At 40.7% G+C, this 17,900-nt stretch overlaps 2 protein-coding genes across 2 annotated transcripts; both read left to right on the top strand.

The window, feature by feature from the left end:
* The first annotated feature begins 3,765 nt into the window (after positions 1-3,765).
* LOC138604550 (apolipoprotein A-I-like) lies at positions 3,766-4,927 on the top strand. Its single transcript, XM_069676480.1, has 3 exons — positions 3,766-3,817; positions 4,028-4,163; positions 4,348-4,927. Exons 1-3 carry the CDS (start codon positions 3,775-3,777, stop codon positions 4,925-4,927), a joined length of 759 nt encoding a protein of 252 aa, XP_069532581.1. The 5' UTR covers positions 3,766-3,774.
* A 10,767-nt stretch (positions 4,928-15,694) lies between these two features.
* Positions 15,695-17,177, top strand: LOC138604676 (apolipoprotein A-I-like). The gene is made up of 3 exons (XM_069676640.1): positions 15,695-15,737; positions 15,948-16,083; positions 16,268-17,177. The coding sequence occupies exons 1-3, from the start codon at positions 15,695-15,697 to the stop codon at positions 16,845-16,847; spliced, it is 759 nt and encodes a 252-aa protein (XP_069532741.1). The 3' UTR covers positions 16,848-17,177.
* The last annotated feature ends 723 nt before the right edge of the window (positions 17,178-17,900 follow it).

Genomic DNA, 17,900 nt, shown 5'->3' with positions numbered 1-17,900 from the left:
CTGTTGTGTTTTCTAATTTACCGTTGTGTTTTCTGATTTACCATTGTGTTTTCTGATTTGCTGTTATGTTTTCTCTTTTACCTTTGTGTTTTTTGATTTGCTGTTGTGTTTTCTCTTTTACCGTTGTGTTTTCTGATTTACTGTTGTGTTTTCTCTTTGACCGTTGTGTTTTCTCTTTTACCGTTGTGTTTTCTGATTTACTGTTGTGTTTTCTCTTTGACCGTTGTTTTCTCTTTCACCGTTGTTTTTTCTGATTTGTCGTGTTTTCTGATTTACCGTTGTGTTTTCTGATTTGCCGTTGTGTTTTCTGATTTACTGTTGTGTTTTCTCTTTGACCGTTGTGTTTTTTGATTTGCTGTTGTGTTTTCTCTTTGACCGTTGTGTTTTCTGATTTACTGTTGCGTTTTCTCTTTGAACGTTGTGTTTTCTCTTTTACCGTTGCGTTTTCTGATTTACTGTTGTGTTTTCTCTTTGACTGTTGTGTTTTCTCTTTTACCGTTGTTTTTTCTGATTTGTCGTTGTGTTTTCTGATTTACCGTTGTGTTTTCTGATTTGCTGTTGTGTTTTCTCTTTGACCGTTGTGTTTTCTCTTTTACTGTTGTGTTTTCTGTTTTGCCGTTGTGTTTTCTGTTTTGCCGTTGTTATTTGCACTTCAGGGCCACCGTACAAAGCAGTCTTGACCGCGCAAGAATTAGAGAGTCATGGCAAAAAAAAAGTGCATTGAATTTTGAAGGCTACTGGAACTGTGTTATGCCAGGAACACGGACCAGTTGCTTACAAATGATCAATGATGACAATGATTAACCTTGCACCTAACAACCCTGTACTTTTTCACTTGCAGACTTTTCTTCCTGATATGCAGAAGGTAATGTTTTCCTTCTACGATGGTGGAGATGCTTGTGCAGGATAATGTCTATGGCCAATAATACACGAGGGTTAATAAAACAAGTAGAAAGCATTCCTATTCCCTCAAATTACACAAAGCCACGGTGACAAAGTCTGCTGGTGATCGGAAAACAAATAACCGCATGGCACAAACCTCTTAATAATCGCAAACACACAAGCCACAAACTTTGCAATCCAAAAACTACAATAAGTCTTCATACTCGGTTCTGTCTAGATTAATGCACTTTCTTAATTTCAGTGCCTGCATGGTCTTCTCAAACTTTCGACTGCAGACTAAATGTGGTGACATTTCAGAGAGTTGACTGCAACAAATAAGTGTCTTCTGTTTGCTCTTGTTTGTGTCCTTTGGGAGCCTTTTGGCATCACTGGGGGTGTTAACAGTGTTGCCTGCTGTCCTATACACTCTCCTGAAGCAAATGGTAGCTAAGAAAACGACAGGAAACCGGGGGGTGGGGGGTCAACGTGTGGGCTGCAAACATTCACGAAATAAAACGGGACAGAAAAGACTCCTGCAAGATTCTTACTCCAGCAAAGCGGGGGACTATTTTATGTAGCCTCTTCACAACTTGTTCATGCCTCTTTATCTTTATTTGTCTCATCACCTCATGTCATCCTTTGTTATATTCACATTTCTTTTGTAGTTTAAGGGTCTGCATGGCCCTGTCTTCACACCAAGTTTCTTTTGTATACGTAAGCCTTTCATGTCCTCGATACAGCAAGAGGCTTAGCAATGAGACAAATGAGTATTTCAAGAGGGGGTTGTAAAAAATAGAGCCCAACCGATTTATCGGTCAACCGAATTTATCGGCCAACATTCGCACTTCGCAGATATATCAGTGTAAATGTCCTCCAACATGCTCTGATATAAATAAACTTAACCCCATACATTTTTTGCAGTGCTGTGGGTTAAAGCCATCACACCTTCCGATATACAGAAGGCGCAGTTTCAACTTAAACTTAATGAGAGCCAGGTTCTGTTTTTTTTGTTTATTTTTTTACAAAAATACAGCTGAAGTCAAGAAATGAAACAGCCACCTCACTCATGGTTAAACTATAAACCAGCACAAAAATGACAATTACCAACCTATGCAGAACATATGTTCTTAACAGACACATTAAAAACACTAACAAAATATTTTTTGGCATTTTGGAACATAAATAGCAAACTTAAACTACTCAGTCAGCACTAGGCGGCAGGCATGATGGGAAATGAGGACGCCTTCATTCACAGAACGGCAAATGAAGACGTTTTGTGAAGTCCCTTTCACGTCTCATAAAGATGTTAAAGTTACGGTGTTACAGACAGAGCAGAGCAGAGCAGAGAGATAGCCATGTCACCGTGATGCTACGTGTCGTTTGAGTCCCGACCTGCGGACTGTTGGCTGAGCTCCAGACCTCTTCCCCGCAATAGACAGCCCATAGATAGTTCATAGATAGTCCAAATGTCCCAAACAGAGCAGAATAATAAGAATAGAAACACAGACGAAGGGCAGATCCTCTGCAGATATAGACACCAGCTCACACTTCTCCTGGATTGTAATGTTGATTAAGAGGGAATATTTAATACGGAAAATCCTGCTCATAAAGCCTTTTATAACTATTATTAACAGTATCTGCATGTCAAATGATTTGGTCTGTGTTTAGTGACCTGTGTTCTGTAGCAGCACTGTGTGAAGGTGGGAAAAACAAGAAAATAATTTTTGGTCCTACTTTTGTGTGTTTTTGTGTTATACTCACTTCTATTTCATTTGATATTTTATTTTAGTGCTATTTAAGCTGCTACAGAAACACTATTTTATTTGAATTTTGTATGTCCTGCAAATGTGACAATAACCTTTCAGATTTGGAATTTTAATGTTTTGATTTCAGTTACATTTTGAACATATGTGAATATATCGGCCGATATATCGATATAGGAATTTTTGTACTCCCTAATATCGGAATCAGCATCGGCCCCAAAAATCCAATATCGGTCGGGCTCTAGTAAAATTTCTCCTTAAAATAAGCTACATTTAAATTAGACTTTTGCTGTTCATGTATGATACTGATACTGATAGCATGTGTCAGCGTGAGTGCTGACTGATCCCCTCCCAGCAGGTGATCTTTGAACCTACAACCCACAGTTGGGGGGTGAGGTCCACCTCCACGGAGGCACACTGCTTTTCCCCCCTTCTCCTCCCCTCACTGACTCATCCCTCGCTCTGGCACTATAAAAACTCTGCTCGTGCTGAAGTTTCTCAGTCTCAACACAAGCTCCACCAGGTAAGACGAGCAGCTGCTGTGGCTCCAACTGGATCTTGAGCTGTAGAATAGAAAAGAACAACTTCATGGAGAGCTTTTTGTGAATGCTCAGCACTTTGAAAGCTTAGATAAAGTTGTGACTCCTTTGTGGTCTGATCTATTTATTTGTAACTTTAAGATACTGCTGTTTATCTTGTCGTGATATTTGAGCACTTCTAAATAGAGATTCCTTCACAAAAGCACTTCCAGATTGAGATTGTCTTTGAGATCAGAAAGTTGGCTTGCTAATTTACTGTCGAGCCCGGATCAGGATTATGTAGTAGTCCAGAGCTAATCTGCTTGAGCTGTCTCTCTCATTTGTAACCAGCCCTAATCTACACAGATTACAGGTTATTTTATTAAGAAGCCATATGTTGAGTGAGAAGTCAGGGATGAGTGTGGAGCATTGGCAATGTGTTTACTTTGAGGATTTAGCTTTTACTTTAGGTTTCGGGGTTCAAGATAGATTGAAATAACATCATTTATTAGTCTAATAGAAACTGTAATGGTCCTTTAAATGTAGAAGTGTGATGTGTCAATTGAATAACTGAGTAACTGTTACCTTTTTCTCCACTCAAGACCGCCATCATGAAATTTGTGACTCTTGCTCTCGCCCTTCTCCTGGCTGTCGGTGAGTACCAAATGCACTTAGCCGGTTAAGCTCAAGTATTTACCTGCATGTTCAGCTTTCCGCAAAATATCTTGCATAACAGTTCATGTATTTAAAATGTACTTTGAAATACTATGTATTGTAACTGCTTACTGTTGCTTTTCCCGGATTTCCCTTAACTCTTTTTCTGGTCATCTCACCTCCTAACCTTTCCTTTTTTGTCCTACCCAGGCTCGCAGGCCGCTTCCCTGCAGGCTGATGCCCCCTCCAATCTGGCATACATCAGGAGTGCTATGGATGTCTACATCAATCAGATAAAAGAAAGTACCCTCAGAGCCCTGGATCAGGTCGATGACGCTGATCTCAAGTAAGGCCATGTCATTCGCTCATGTTAGACCCACGTTCTTTCAGTGATACTTGCCCAGTCACTGGTTCATTTGCCTTTCCTCTTGAAGTACTTGTTACCGTTCTTTCTTCATCCTTTGCTTATTGAAGTATGAATTTACCTGATGCTAATATTGTTTTGCTCTCCCATTTCTGTTCTCTCCCAGGGCTAGACTAGTTCAGCACGTGAACAATGCACACACACAGCTCAAGAGTCTCCAGCAAAATGTTTCCCCCATGACTGACACTGTTGTCGAAACCGTCATGTCATCCACCGCTGAGCTCCGTGCTTCTATGGAAAGAGACATTGAGGCACTGAAAGTGGAGACTGATCCCCTTTTTCAAAACCTGAACACCATTCTCACAAAACACATTGATGAGTACAAAGAAGCATTCACCCCCATAATGGAAGAGTACCAAAGAAAGCACACAGAAGAAGCGGAAAGCCTGAAGACTAGGCTGGAGCCCGTCTTTCAAAGAATGCAAGTGAATCTGGAGGAGACCAAGACCGCCCTTATTCCCCTTGTGGAAGCTGTGCGTACAAAGGTTAATGGCTTGGTGGAGGGTATGAGGTCGCTGACTTTACCCTACATCCAAGAATACAGGGACCAGTTGAGGACTTCCTTGGCAGAGGCAAACGCCAACCCCGAAGAGATGGCAAAGACGGTCAAAACAATGGCCAAAGAGTATGCTTTGAAGCTCAAAACCATCGTGGATGGATTGGCTGAATCCGCCCAAAAAGCCTAAATCCTCTCTGCCCTGATCCTGTACCCAACCTCACCTACCCGTCTATCCAAGATCCATTCCAACTTTCCTAAATTGTTCCTCTCAGACCACCTCCCAAAACGAAGCCGATGCCTAACTGATGCACATGGCAGGACTCTTGTTCTCTCTCTCCCATGCAAACATCTTACTTCATGCGCACATGCAGGCATACGTAGACACATACATACTAAGCATAAAGATGCTTCAGTCACTGCACGCCATGGCCAATGGCTTACATTTTGTGTAGGAATTGTATGTGAATTACCATCATGTGCCTGAACCTCTGTGTAATGATGCTTGTCTGATGAAAAGCAGATCAATAAACATTTGACTGTTTATACTACTTTGATCTTTAACTCTAATTTAAGGTTTTTATTTAGCATTTAGTTTTTGAAATGGTTTGCCCTTTTCCATTAAATGTCCCTTATTTTAATCAACCCACAATGAACCTATCTGACCCCTTTGCCCATTTTAAACTTTGGTTCATAGCTGCTTATCACTCGCTGCCCTTACAAAGGCAGTAGCTCAGTCTGTATGGACTTGCGAACCGGAGGGTGGCCGGTTCACGTCCCGGTAAGTATGGAGTTGGGGCTGGTAGCTGGAGAGGTGTCAGTTCCCTTCATGGGCACGGTCGAGGTTCCCTTGAGGAAGGCACCGAATCCCCCAACTGCTCGGGCCACAATCTATGTGCATGTGCAGCCCCCTCACGCTGACATCTCTCCATTAGTGGATGTCCATAGAGTCCTGTTTGTGCATGTGTGTATTTCGGGCCTATGCTTGTTCAGCATGGTTAAACTAAAATGAGAACATTGAATTTCCCCTTGGGGATTGATAAAGTATACCTTCTTCTCACATGATTACAAAACACGCAACATTAGCAATTGCCCGGCCAGCTTGGGGTTCTGAGTTCGTATTGATAACAATTATTATATATAGATTCATTCTTCTGACGAGGCCTGTTTCACTCCTTGTCAGATGAGCTTATTGCAGCTGATACGTAGAACACTCTTATCTCACAGGCCAGGGCAAAAGCCCCTACAGGCAACTTTACAGTGAATGCATCGGCTGTTGAAAGGGGCCACATGCTGTGATCTGTTCTGCCCTTTACTGTGTGTCTACTGGAGGTCTGCAACTAACCATAAAACTGTGTTAGCATCAATCTATCTTTTATTGATTGTTTAGTGTGAAAATGGCCTCTAAGCTTGTGTTTGCTTGCCTGTTCTAGTTTACTTGGCTAAATTCTCACACATATTTCGATGGCTACATTACTTCCATTCTTTCTGCTGTATTTTGCTAGTCTGTCACAGACACACTCAAAAAAATGAATCATGGCATAGTTTATTATTAAGTGTTTGTATCTATTTGATTTTATTTAAATCATCATATTTTCAAATTTTATTTATTCAAATTCCTTAGAATCAGCGTAAATCTGTTAATTGTGAAAACAATTAAATTGAATCAGTTCAGCAGGAGTTCTCTCCACAATAAGTTACTACACCAGTGGGGGCAGCAACGCACCCAACTGTGCCTACTCTGCCGGAAAGCAGCAGAAGAAGGGTTCAGAGTTCAAATTGCAGAGGCTGAGTTGGGAATTGCACAGACAACGATGGGCATCTACATCATTCGGCTGGAGGGTGCTGGTCCCGGAACCGAGCCTACAGATGCTGGTGTTGTACTTGAAGGCGTGGAAGTTCTGCAAAACCTACAAAGTGTCACCCTTGGATGTGTGATGCTTTTTGGACTGATTTATGCACTTCACTTAAGCTAAGGACCTCAAGTGCACATTTGAAGTGTTTCAGAAGGTCCTGATGGAACTGGTCACAACCAAGCTTTCACCAAAAGTCCAAGCCCTGAAAATTAAGATGCTCCAGTGACTGAATGAGAGTAATTGGACTGATACACTGATATTTCCCTCTGGATAACGTATATCAAAGTGTTTGACTTGCTGCAAATTTGTCACAGTCCTTGATTGTCATGTTTTTGCTGCAGAATATTCCTTTTATATTCCTGCACTCGTAATTAAACATGCATGAAAAGTGTGGTGGTACAAAGCCACTCAACCACTGAGCCTTATGGCAATGTTTTGGATTGTTAGGGTGGTGGTCAGAAAATTAAAAAAAATGGATGTCAGGGATTCTTTGAAATGTTAGTGTACTGTAAGCATCACAGTTATCAATGTTGATTTACCTGTCTACCTCAAGTTTCACACAATTGTTAAGCACAGTTCTTGAGGGAGTTTATCTTATTGCTGCACAAAGGTCTGTTTACAATATATATTCTTTGTGTCATGTAACAAGTAGCAAAGTGTTCAGGTCAATGGGGCACAGTTGCCCACCTGAGCCTTGTCAGCCTTCTGAGATCATAGACGAACAGAGTTCAGAAGTTCATGTTTGCATTTATTGGATCAAAGAGGTCGATTGTGGCAAAGGAAATGTTTGAAAATAGGGCACTTTAACTTCAATGCGCACGTAAATGTGAGGGCATTTTCTTTTTCATGATTTGTGTTTTTTCACACAACATTTAGTGTATGAGCACTTGTTCTGTGTAGAAGTGTGTCTTGCTAGCTCCTCTTTTTGTTGGTGTGTGCTCATATCAGTGTATCGTGCTGTTGAACCACACACATGCCTTGAAGCATTATTCTAGTTAGATATTGTAGGTGTGGGCTAAATAGAAAAAATATTTAAATTTTGAAATATCTGGTTAGACATTTTAAATACATTAGGTTTATTAATAAACCTCATTATTAAGCATTTTAAACACATTGGATTTATTAATATTGAATACATAAAGCTGGTTCTTATGAATTTGAAACACATTGGGTTTATTCTTACTATTACATAAATCTCATTCCTACTTGTTTCATTTATGTTTGACTGACAAATATGCATCACATTAGGTCTATTAGTTTGTTTATGTTAAAACTGAGTAATCTAAATGGATGGAAATTTGATATGCAATCAAAATACATAAATCTTAAATATAAGGCCTAAATATTTCTGTGAGTGCAAATGGCTAGAGTTTGGCACCCTGCTTTCTAGCCTTCAGCCCGCTCAAAGTGCTTTTACACTATGTGTCACGTTTACCCTTTCACACACACATTCATACACTGATGGCAAAGGCTATTGTGTCAATCTCCAATCAGAATCCATGAACATTCATAGCAGAGCAATTCGGGTTCAGTGTCTTGCCCAAGGACACTTCAACATTCAAAATCTTTGAAGTAAGTCTTTGTTACTCTTCCGGTTTTGCCGATGTCTTAAAGCTGCCGTGAGGAACTTTCAGTTTGTGTCAATTTTGGCACCAACTGTGGACAAAGCCGTACCTCTTATCTCTGATTTTGTCCTGTACATGCTTAAGTGGTGCTTTTTAACAAAAAATCTCACCCTGCTTTCTTTAACAGTCATATGTATGACTCACTTTAAATTTTTGCCCTGGTAAACAAAGGCAGTGTGCAGTTAATCGCTTCGTCTGACACCTACCCCCCGCCAGCAGTTTCAGGCATATAGAAACTCAAAACTATATAGAAATAATCAATGTTGTCGTTGATGGTCTGGTTTGCTTTTATGGGTCATTTAGAGGATATTTAATTTCTCCTCAACTCCTCACAGGAGCTTTAAAATGTATGTTACTGTATTTAATTTTCTTGCTGTCGTCTCTGAATTTTGAAGGCTACTGGACCTATGTTATGCCAGGAACACGGACCAGTTGCTTACAAATGATCAATGATGACAATGATTAACCTTGCGCCTAACAACCCTGTACTTTTTGACTTGCATCTGTACTTGGCTAAATTCTCACACATATTTTGATGGCAACTACATTACTTCCATACATTCTGCTGTATTTTGCTAGTGTTAGACAAATGGCTAGAGTTGATAACAGTCACCTAGCAGGCGTTGATGTAGCTTGCGTAGGTGACAGCTCTGACACCCCTCTGTCTTCACAGCCTCATCAAGCTCAGCTTGGCTCCAGACCATAAAAGTTTATGGTTGAAGCGTTTGTTGGCAGGGGGTGAGAGTAAAGGAGTGTAAAATGGTAAATAACGAAGGAAAATGGAAGTAGAGGAAGACAAAGAGGTTAAATGTCATTTGGTGTTAAAATGTGGGTAAAGAAATCGCTGCAGAAAGACTCAAACCATCAGAAATACCCCTTTCCCACAAAGATGAACGTGTTGACGCAGGTTTTTCAGACCCAGGAAGGCCCTCTAATAAATGCTGATTGTCTCTTTTGCCATTGCCTTTCGGCCTCTTTTCTGCTGCGTCACCATCTGACTTCACAAACGCACCAGACACCAGGTTAGGAAACAATAGTACGCACAAAGAGCAAACATTATACTCTTTAGTGAGCATCATGGAGGCCGGTGAAGATGTTTGGTTTGGTCTTTATCTAGTAATCATTCAGTCTGTTTATGAAACTCGGCGCTGACAAATTTGGAATGTTGTTCGAGAGCTGCTCGGACGGAGACGGGCTGAATTTGTAGCTGAGATGATAGCGGGGATTAGCGTGTCGACCCAGGTTTTGTGTTCCCATCAGTGCCGATCGGAGCCGAGGTGATAATTACCCGGGTTTACTGCAGAGTCATTTGACCTGGGTCGGAATGCCGATTATAAAGTTTCCCACTAAGCAAAAAAGCCGGGTGTTAAAGAGACATTAGAAATGCTCGTTTTACACTCCTTAAAAAAATAGTACCCCTTTACAAAGATAATTGAGTGCAACAAAGCAGTCTAATAAATGCAGCAATGTCATGTTCGGCATGGGTTGAGATGATATCAGATTAGCTGACTCAGGTGGTGCAAACATTCAAAGGTGCTGGGTGTTATATGACCCGAGTGTAACATGGTGATGTAGAACACCATGGTTGCTGATAGCAGCACAGATTGTGACCAATGTGTGTGGTCCAATCATCTTTCGGCCTCTCCTTCTCCTCTTTGTCAGATTGAAGCCTGCTTCATTGACAAAGATGAACTCATGGGGTCTGTCCAAGGATTCCAAGTCAAATATTGTCTGTGTAGAAATACAGTATACTGTATGTAGAATTTTGTAAGTCGTACAGAGACAGTGCTATACTGTAGAGTACAATTAGGCCTACTGTATGCACTTCTGATTCACATACATTGTATGTACTGAAGAGTAATGTCATTCACATAGTATGTGGCAGCACTGTAGACAATTTGGATTACAGTAAATGTGTCTGAATGTACACTTACTTGCACATACTGAGCTCGCAGTTCTTTCACCCTTGGTGAGTTGCGCTCAAAAGGTACTCTGTATACTTGTTTCATTCGCATCCTGTTATGCTGGAGGACATGGTCAATTGTGGAAATGCTCACACTGTCGATTCCCTGGAAGAGTGTGTTGTCTTGTATCACTCGTTCCTGGATTTCTCTGAGTCGTATTACATTATTTTGAAGGACCATGCCAACTATAACGGCCTGTTGCTCCCGAGTGAATATAGCTGTCCTTCCACCTGCATGTGGCAGCCTTGCAATTCTACCAAAAGTAGATGTGCAGTTACAAAAAATATTTATGCAGTACAATACATACAGTGATGAACTTTACAAATGTCTATTGAAACAGCTGCATATAGTGTAGTACAGTAAATTTGCAATTACAAAAATACAGTAGTATACTGTACCTGTTCTCTTCTCTGAATGTCCTTACTATGGTGGACACAGAAAATCGGCTCAAATTGGGTTGCACTCTAAGTCCTGCTTCCCGCATTGTCAGTCCATAGACAAGAACATGGTCAATGACTGTTGCTCGAATTTCATCAGATATTTCCACTCTTTGTCTTCCTCTTCCTCTTTGTCCTCCTCTTCCTCCTCGTCGGCCACCTCGCATACGCACTCGTCCTCTTCCTCTCACATTGTTTCTTCCATCCACTCTTAGACTTTCTCCGTCCCACCTTCAACAAACTGTTTGCTCTCTGAACTGGCTTATATTGGTTGTGTCACATGATTTGAAACAAGTGAAATCAATTGTGAGTGGTTGTGATTAATCAATGACATGTGTTCTCTATTTGTATTTGATTGTTGCCACTTGTGTTTACCAGTATGGATGACATGTGCATTAGAGTGCAGAATGTGTTTTGAGAATGAGAATGTGTTTAGAGTTCTGCTGAAAAGTCTAAGTGAGATCTGCAAATTGTGTTTTACCATGTGAAATGGTTTAAGGTATTGACAACAGACTGCACAATTAGCTAAATGAGTTCAGGCAACTGCGAACTTTGTTCAGCCAATGGGTTTTAGTGTTTTAGCAATTGAGAAAAACTGCAAGTGGTGTTTTTTAACAAAAAATCTCACCCTGCTTTCTTTAACAAATTTTTGCCCTGGTAAACAAAGGCAGTGTGCAGTTAATCGCTTCGTCTGACACCTACCCCCCGCCAGCAGTTTCAGGCATTTAAAAGTAACTATATAGAAATAATCAATGTTGTCGTTGATGGTCTGGTTTGCTTTTGTGGATCATTTAGAGGATAAAGAATTAATTTCTCCTCAACTTCTCACAGGAGCTTTAAAATGTATGTTACCGTATTTAATTTCTTGCGAGTTATTCACTGTTGTAATGTTGCAACAGCTCAAAGCTAACACAATGGCCAATCAGAAAACACAGTGGTAAAACAGAAAACACAACAACAAATCAGAAAACACAACAATAAAAGAGAAAACACAACGGCAAAACAGAAAACACAACGGCAAATCAGAAAACACAAGGACATTAACCAAAACGGAAAAGGTAGGTACCCTCGGGCAACATGAAACGTCGCTGATTGGTCCGTCCTTTATTTTGATGCTGGACATACATATGACGTGATACTGGATATGCTGTCGACAATTCACAACATAAACATGAGTCTGCGTACGCTGAAGACACGTTTAAAAGAAGCAGTGTTGTCCTTCCGGTTCAAAGGACGGACCAGTCCAATCAGCGACGATTCGTGTCGCTCGAGGGTAACTACCTTTTCTGGTTTGGTTAACGCTGTTGTGTTTTCTAATTTACCGTTGTGTTTTCTGATTTACCATTGTGTTTTCTGATTTGCTGTTATGTTTTCTCTTTTACCTTTGTGTTTTTTGATTTGCTGTTGTGTTTTCTCTTTTACCGTTGTGTTTTCTGATTTACTGTTGTGTTTTCTCTTTGACCGTTGTGTTTTCTCTTTTACAGTTGTGTTTTCTGATTTACTGTTGTGTTTTCTCTTTGACCGTTGTTTTCTCTTTCACCGTTGTTTTTTCTGATTTGTCGTGTTTTCTGATTTACCGTTGTGTTTTCTGATTTGCCGTTGTGTTTTCTGATTTACTGTTGTGTTTTCTCTTTGACCGTTGTGTTTTTTGATTTGCTGTTGTGTTTTCTCTTTGACCGTTGTGTTTTCTGATTTACTGTTGCGTTTTCTCTTTGAACGTTGTGTTTTCTCTTTTACCGTTGCGTTTTCTGATTTACTGTTGTGTTTTCTCTTTGACTGTTGTGTTTTCTCTTTTACCGTTGTTTTTTCTGATTTGTCGTTGTGTTTTCTGATTTACCGTTGTGTTTTCTGATTTGCTGTTGTGTTTTCTCTTTGACCGTTGTGTTTTCTCTTTTACTGTTGTGTTTTCTGTTTTGCCGTTGTGTTTTCTGTTTTGCCGTTGTTATTTGCACTTCAGGGCCACCGTACAAAGCAGTCTTGACCGCGCAAGAATTAGAGAGTCATGGCAAAAAAAAAGTGCATTGAATTTTGAAGGCTACTGGAACTGTGTTATGCCAGGAACACGGACCAGTTGCTTACAAATGATCAATGATGACAATGATTAACCTTGCACCTAACAACCCTGTACTTTTTCACTTGCAGACTTTTCTTCCTGATATGCAGAAGGTAATGTTTTCCTTCTACGATGGTGGAGATGCTTGTGCAGGATAATGTCTATGGCCAATAATACACGAGGGTTAATAAAACAAGTAGAAAGCATTCCTATTCCCTCAAATTACACAAAGCCACGGTGACAAAGTCTGCTGGTGATCGGAAAACAAATAACCGCATGGCACAAACCTCTTAATAATCGCAAACACACAAGCCACAAACTTTGCAATCCAAAAACTACAATAAGTCTTCATACTCGGTTCTGTCTAGATTAATGCACTTTCTTAATTTCAGTGCCTGCATGGTCTTCTCAAACTTTCGACTGCAGACTAAATGTGGTGACATTTCAGAGAGTTGACTGCAACAAATAAGTGTCTTCTGTTTGCTCTTGTTTGTGTCCTTTGGGAGCCTTTTGGCATCACTGGGGGTGTTAACAGTGTTGCCTGCTGTCCTATACACTCTCCTGAAGCAAATGGTAGCTAAGAAAACGACAGGAAACCGGGGGGTGGGGGGTCAACGTGTGGGCTGCAAACATTCACGAAATAAAACGGGACAGAAAAGACTCCTGCAAGATTCTTACTCCAGCAAAGCGGGGGACTATTTTATGTAGCCTCTTCACAACTTGTTCATGCCTCTTTATCTTTATTTGTCTCATCACCTCATGTCATCCTTTGTTATATTCACATTTCTTTTGTAGTTTAAGGGTCTGCATGGCCCTGTCTTCACACCAAGTTTCTTTTGTATACGTAAGCCTTTCATGTCCTCGATACAGCAAGAGGCTTAGCAATGAGACAAATGAGTATTTCAAGAGGGGGTTGTAAAAAATAGAGCCCAACCGATTTATCGGTCAACCGAATTTATCGGCCAACATTCGCACTTCGCAGATATATCAGTGTAAATGTCCTCCAACATGCTCTGATATAAATAAACTTAACCCCATACATTTTTTGCAGTGCTGTGGGTTAAAGCCATCACACCTTCCGATATACAGAAGGCGCAGTTTCAACTTAAACTTAATGAGAGCCAGGTTCTGTTTTTTTTGTTTATTTTTTTACAAAAATACAGCTGAAGTCAAGAAATGAAACAGCCACCTCACTCATGGTTAAACTATAAACCAGCACAAAAATGACAATTACCAACCTATGCAGAACATATGTTCTTAACAGACACATTAAAAACACTAACAAAATATTTTTTGGCATTTTGGAACATAAATAGCAAACTTAAACTACTCAGTCAGCACTAGGCGGCAGGCATGATGGGAAATGAGGACGCCTTCATTCACAGAACGGCAAATGAAGACGTTTTGTGAAGTCCCTTTCACGTCTCATAAAGATGTTAAAGTTACGGTGTTACAGACAGAGCAGAGCAGAGCAGAGAGATAGCCATGTCACCGTGATGCTACGTGTCGTTTGAGTCCCGACCTGCGGACTGTTGGCTGAGCTCCAGACCTCTTCCCCGCAATAGACAGCCCATAGATAGTTCATAGATAGTCCAAATGTCCCAAACAGAGCAGAATAATAAGAATAGAAACACAGACGAAGGGCAGATCCTCTGCAGATATAGACACCAGCTCACACTTCTCCTGGATTGTAATGTTGATTAAGAGGGAATATTTAATACGGAAAATCCTGCTCATAAAGCCTTTTATAACTATTATTAACAGTATCTGCATGTCAAATGATTTGGTCTGTGTTTAGTGACCTGTGTTCTGTAGCAGCACTGTGTGAAGGTGGGAAAAACAAGAAAATAATTTTTGGTCCTACTTTTGTGTGTTTTTGTGTTATACTCACTTCTATTTCATTTGATATTTTATTTTAGTGCTATTTAAGCTGCTACAGAAACACTATTTTATTTGAATTTTGTATGTCCTGCAAATGTGACAATAACCTTTCAGATTTGGAATTTTAATGTTTTTATTTCAGTTACATTTTGAACATATGTGAATATATCGGCCGATATATCGATATAGGAATTTTTGTACTCCCTAATATCTGAATCAGCATCGGCCCCAAAAATCCAATATCGGTCGGGCTCTAGTAAAATTTCTCCTTAAAATAAGCTACATTTAAATTAGACTTTTGCTGTTCATGTATGATACTGATACTGATAGCATGTGTCAGCGTGAGTGCTGACTGATCCCCTCCCAGCAGGTGATCTTTGAACCTACAACCCACAGTTGGGGGGTGAGGTCCACCTCCACGGAGGCACACTGCTTTTCCCCCCTTCTCCTCCCCTCACTGACTCATCCCTCGCTCTGGCACTATAAAAACTCTGCTCGTGCTGAAGTTTCTCAGTCTCAACACAAGCTCCACCAGGTAAGACGAGCAGCTGCTGTGGCTCCAACTGGATCTTGAGCTGTAGAATAGAAAAGAACAACTTCATGGAGAGCTTTTTGTGAATGCTCAGCACTTTGAAAGCTTAGATAAAGTTGTGACTCCTTTGTGGTCTGATCTATTTATTTGTAACTTTAAGATACTGCTGTTTATCTTGTCGTGATATTTGAGCACTTCTAAACAGAGATTCCTTCACAAAAGCACTTCCAGATTGAGATTGTCTTTGAGATCAGAAAGTTGGCTTGCTAATTTACTGTCGAGCCCGGATCAGGATTATGTAGTAGTCCAGAGCTAATCTGCTTGAGCTGTCTCTCTCATTTGTAACCAGCCCTAATCTACACAGATTACAGGTTATTTTATTAAGAAGCCATATGTTGAGTGAGAAGTCAGGGATGAGTGTGGAGCATTGGCAATGTGTTTACTTTGAGGATTTAGCTTTTACTTTAGGTTTCGGGGTTCAAGATAGATTGAAATAACATCATTTATTAGTCTAATAGAAACTGTAATGGTCCTTTAAATGTAGAAGTGTGATGTGTTAACTGAATAACTGAGTAACTGTTACCTTTTTCTCCACTCAAGACCGCCATCATGAAATTTGTGACTCTTGCTCTCGCCCTTCTCCTGGCTGTCGGTGAGTACCAAATGCACTTAGCCGGTTAAGCTCAAGTATTTACCTGCATGTTCAGCTTTCCGCAAAATATCTTGCATAACAGTTCATGTATTTAAAATGTACTTTGAAATACTATGTATTGTAACTGCTTACTGTTGCTTTTCCCTGCTTCCCCTTAACTCTTTTTCTGGTCACCTCACCTCCTAACCTTTCCTTTTCTTTCCTACCCAGGCTCGCAGGCCGCTTCCCTGCAGGCTGATGCCCCCTCCAATCTGGCATACATCAGGAGTGCTATGGATGTCTACATCAATCAGATAAAAGAAAGTACCCTCAGAGCCCTGGATCAGGTCGATGACGCTGATCTCAAGTAAGGCCATGTCATTCGCTCATGTTAGACCCACGTTCTTTCAGTGATACTTGCCCAGTCACTGGTTCATTTGCCTTTCCTCTTGAAGTACTTGTTACCGTTCTTTCTTCATCCTTTGCTTATTGAAGTATGAATTTACCTGATGCTAATATTGTTTTGCTCTCCCATTTCTGTTCTCTCCCAGGGCTAGACTAGTTCAGCACGTGAACAATGCACACACACAGCTCAAGAGTCTCCAGCAAAATGTTTCCCCCATGACTGACACTGTTGTCGAAACCGTCATGTCATCCACCGCTGAGCTCCGTGCTTCTATGGAAAGAGACATTGAGGCACTGAAAGTGGAGACTGATCCCCTTCTTCAAAACCTGAACACCATTCTCACAAAACACTTTGATGAGTACAAAGCAGCATTCACCCCCATAATGGAAGAGTACCGCCAAAAGCAAACACAAGAAGTGGAAAAAATGAAGACTAGGCTGGAGCCCGTCTTTCAAAGAATGCAAGTGAATCTGGAGGAGACCAAGACCGCCCTTATTCCCCTTGTGGAAGCTGTGCGTACAAAGGTTAATGGCTTGGTGGAGGGTATGAGGTCGCTGGCTTTACCCTACATCCAAGAATACAGGGACCAGTTGAGGACTTCCTTGGCAGAGGCAAACGCCAACCCCGAAGAGATGGCAAAGACGGTCAAAACAATGGCCCAAGAGTATGCTTTGAAGCTCAAAACCATCGTGGATGGATTGGCTGAATCCGCCCAAAAAGCCTAAATCCTCTCTGCCCTGATCCTGTACCCAACCTCACCTACCCGTCTATCCAAGATCCATTCCAACTTTCCTAAATTGTTCCTCTCAGACCACCTCCCAAAACGAAGCCGATGCCTAACTGATACACATGGCAGGACTCTTGTTCTCTCTCTCCCATGCAAACATCTTATTTCATGCGCACATGCAGGCATACGTAGACACATACATACTAAGCATAAAGATGCTTCAGTCCCTGCACACCATGGCCAATGGCTTACATTTTGTGTAGGAATTGTATGTGAATTACCACCACGTGCCTGAACCTCTGTGTAATGATGCTTGTCTGATGAAAAGCAGATCAATAAACATTTGACTGTTTATACTACTTTTTTCTTTGACTCTAATTTAAGCTTTTTATTTAGCATTTAGATGTTGAAATGGTTCCATTCCATTAAGGATTTGTCTGCAGTGAAGTAGAATATATATCAATATACAACAGTGTATTTTGTTTCTATATCCATGTCCGTACAATCAAAATTAGAAAACAGCTAACTTCAGGGGTGCAGGTTTAGCTCAGCGGTTAAGGTGTGCACCCTATGTACAGAGGGGTCACTCCTCACCGCGTGGCCTCGGGTTCAACTCCCAACCCTGGCCCCTTCGCTGCATGACATCCCCACTCTCTCTTCCCATGTTTCCAACTGTATCCACGATCCTTTCAAATAAAGGCAAAGGCCAAAAATATATCTTGAAATAAAATAGCAAATATTATCAGAATACATATGAATAAAGTAAAAAAAATTAAAATAATATATACATATATGTAATCTTAGGAATATACAGCACACCTCTAGCTTTTTTCCTAACATTTTGAGGGGTCATCATTGATCACAAGGTCAATTGGATTCCCAGAATTAATAATACAATCTCCTTAAGATAGGCTTCCAATAACATTTGAGATATTTCTGCCTGTAGTCCTGAAGGCTGTGATTGATGACCTGATCTGGGGTGTGGTCTATTGACTGACTGAAGTTTTGTTTTATAAAGGAAAAGTCCTTTTTTTCTGTCCTTGGCTCCCTC

The sequence above is a fragment of the Semicossyphus pulcher genome, unplaced genomic scaffold (assembly GCF_022749685.1).
Source record: "Semicossyphus pulcher isolate SPU_LCO1_2020_fin unplaced genomic scaffold, fSemPul1.0.p SCAF_26, whole genome shotgun sequence".
Classification (NCBI taxonomy): domain Eukaryota; kingdom Metazoa; phylum Chordata; class Actinopteri; order Labriformes; family Labridae; genus Semicossyphus; species Semicossyphus pulcher.
The sequence above is the reverse complement of the archived record's forward strand: the minus strand, read 5'-3'. Positions and strand labels throughout refer to the sequence as shown.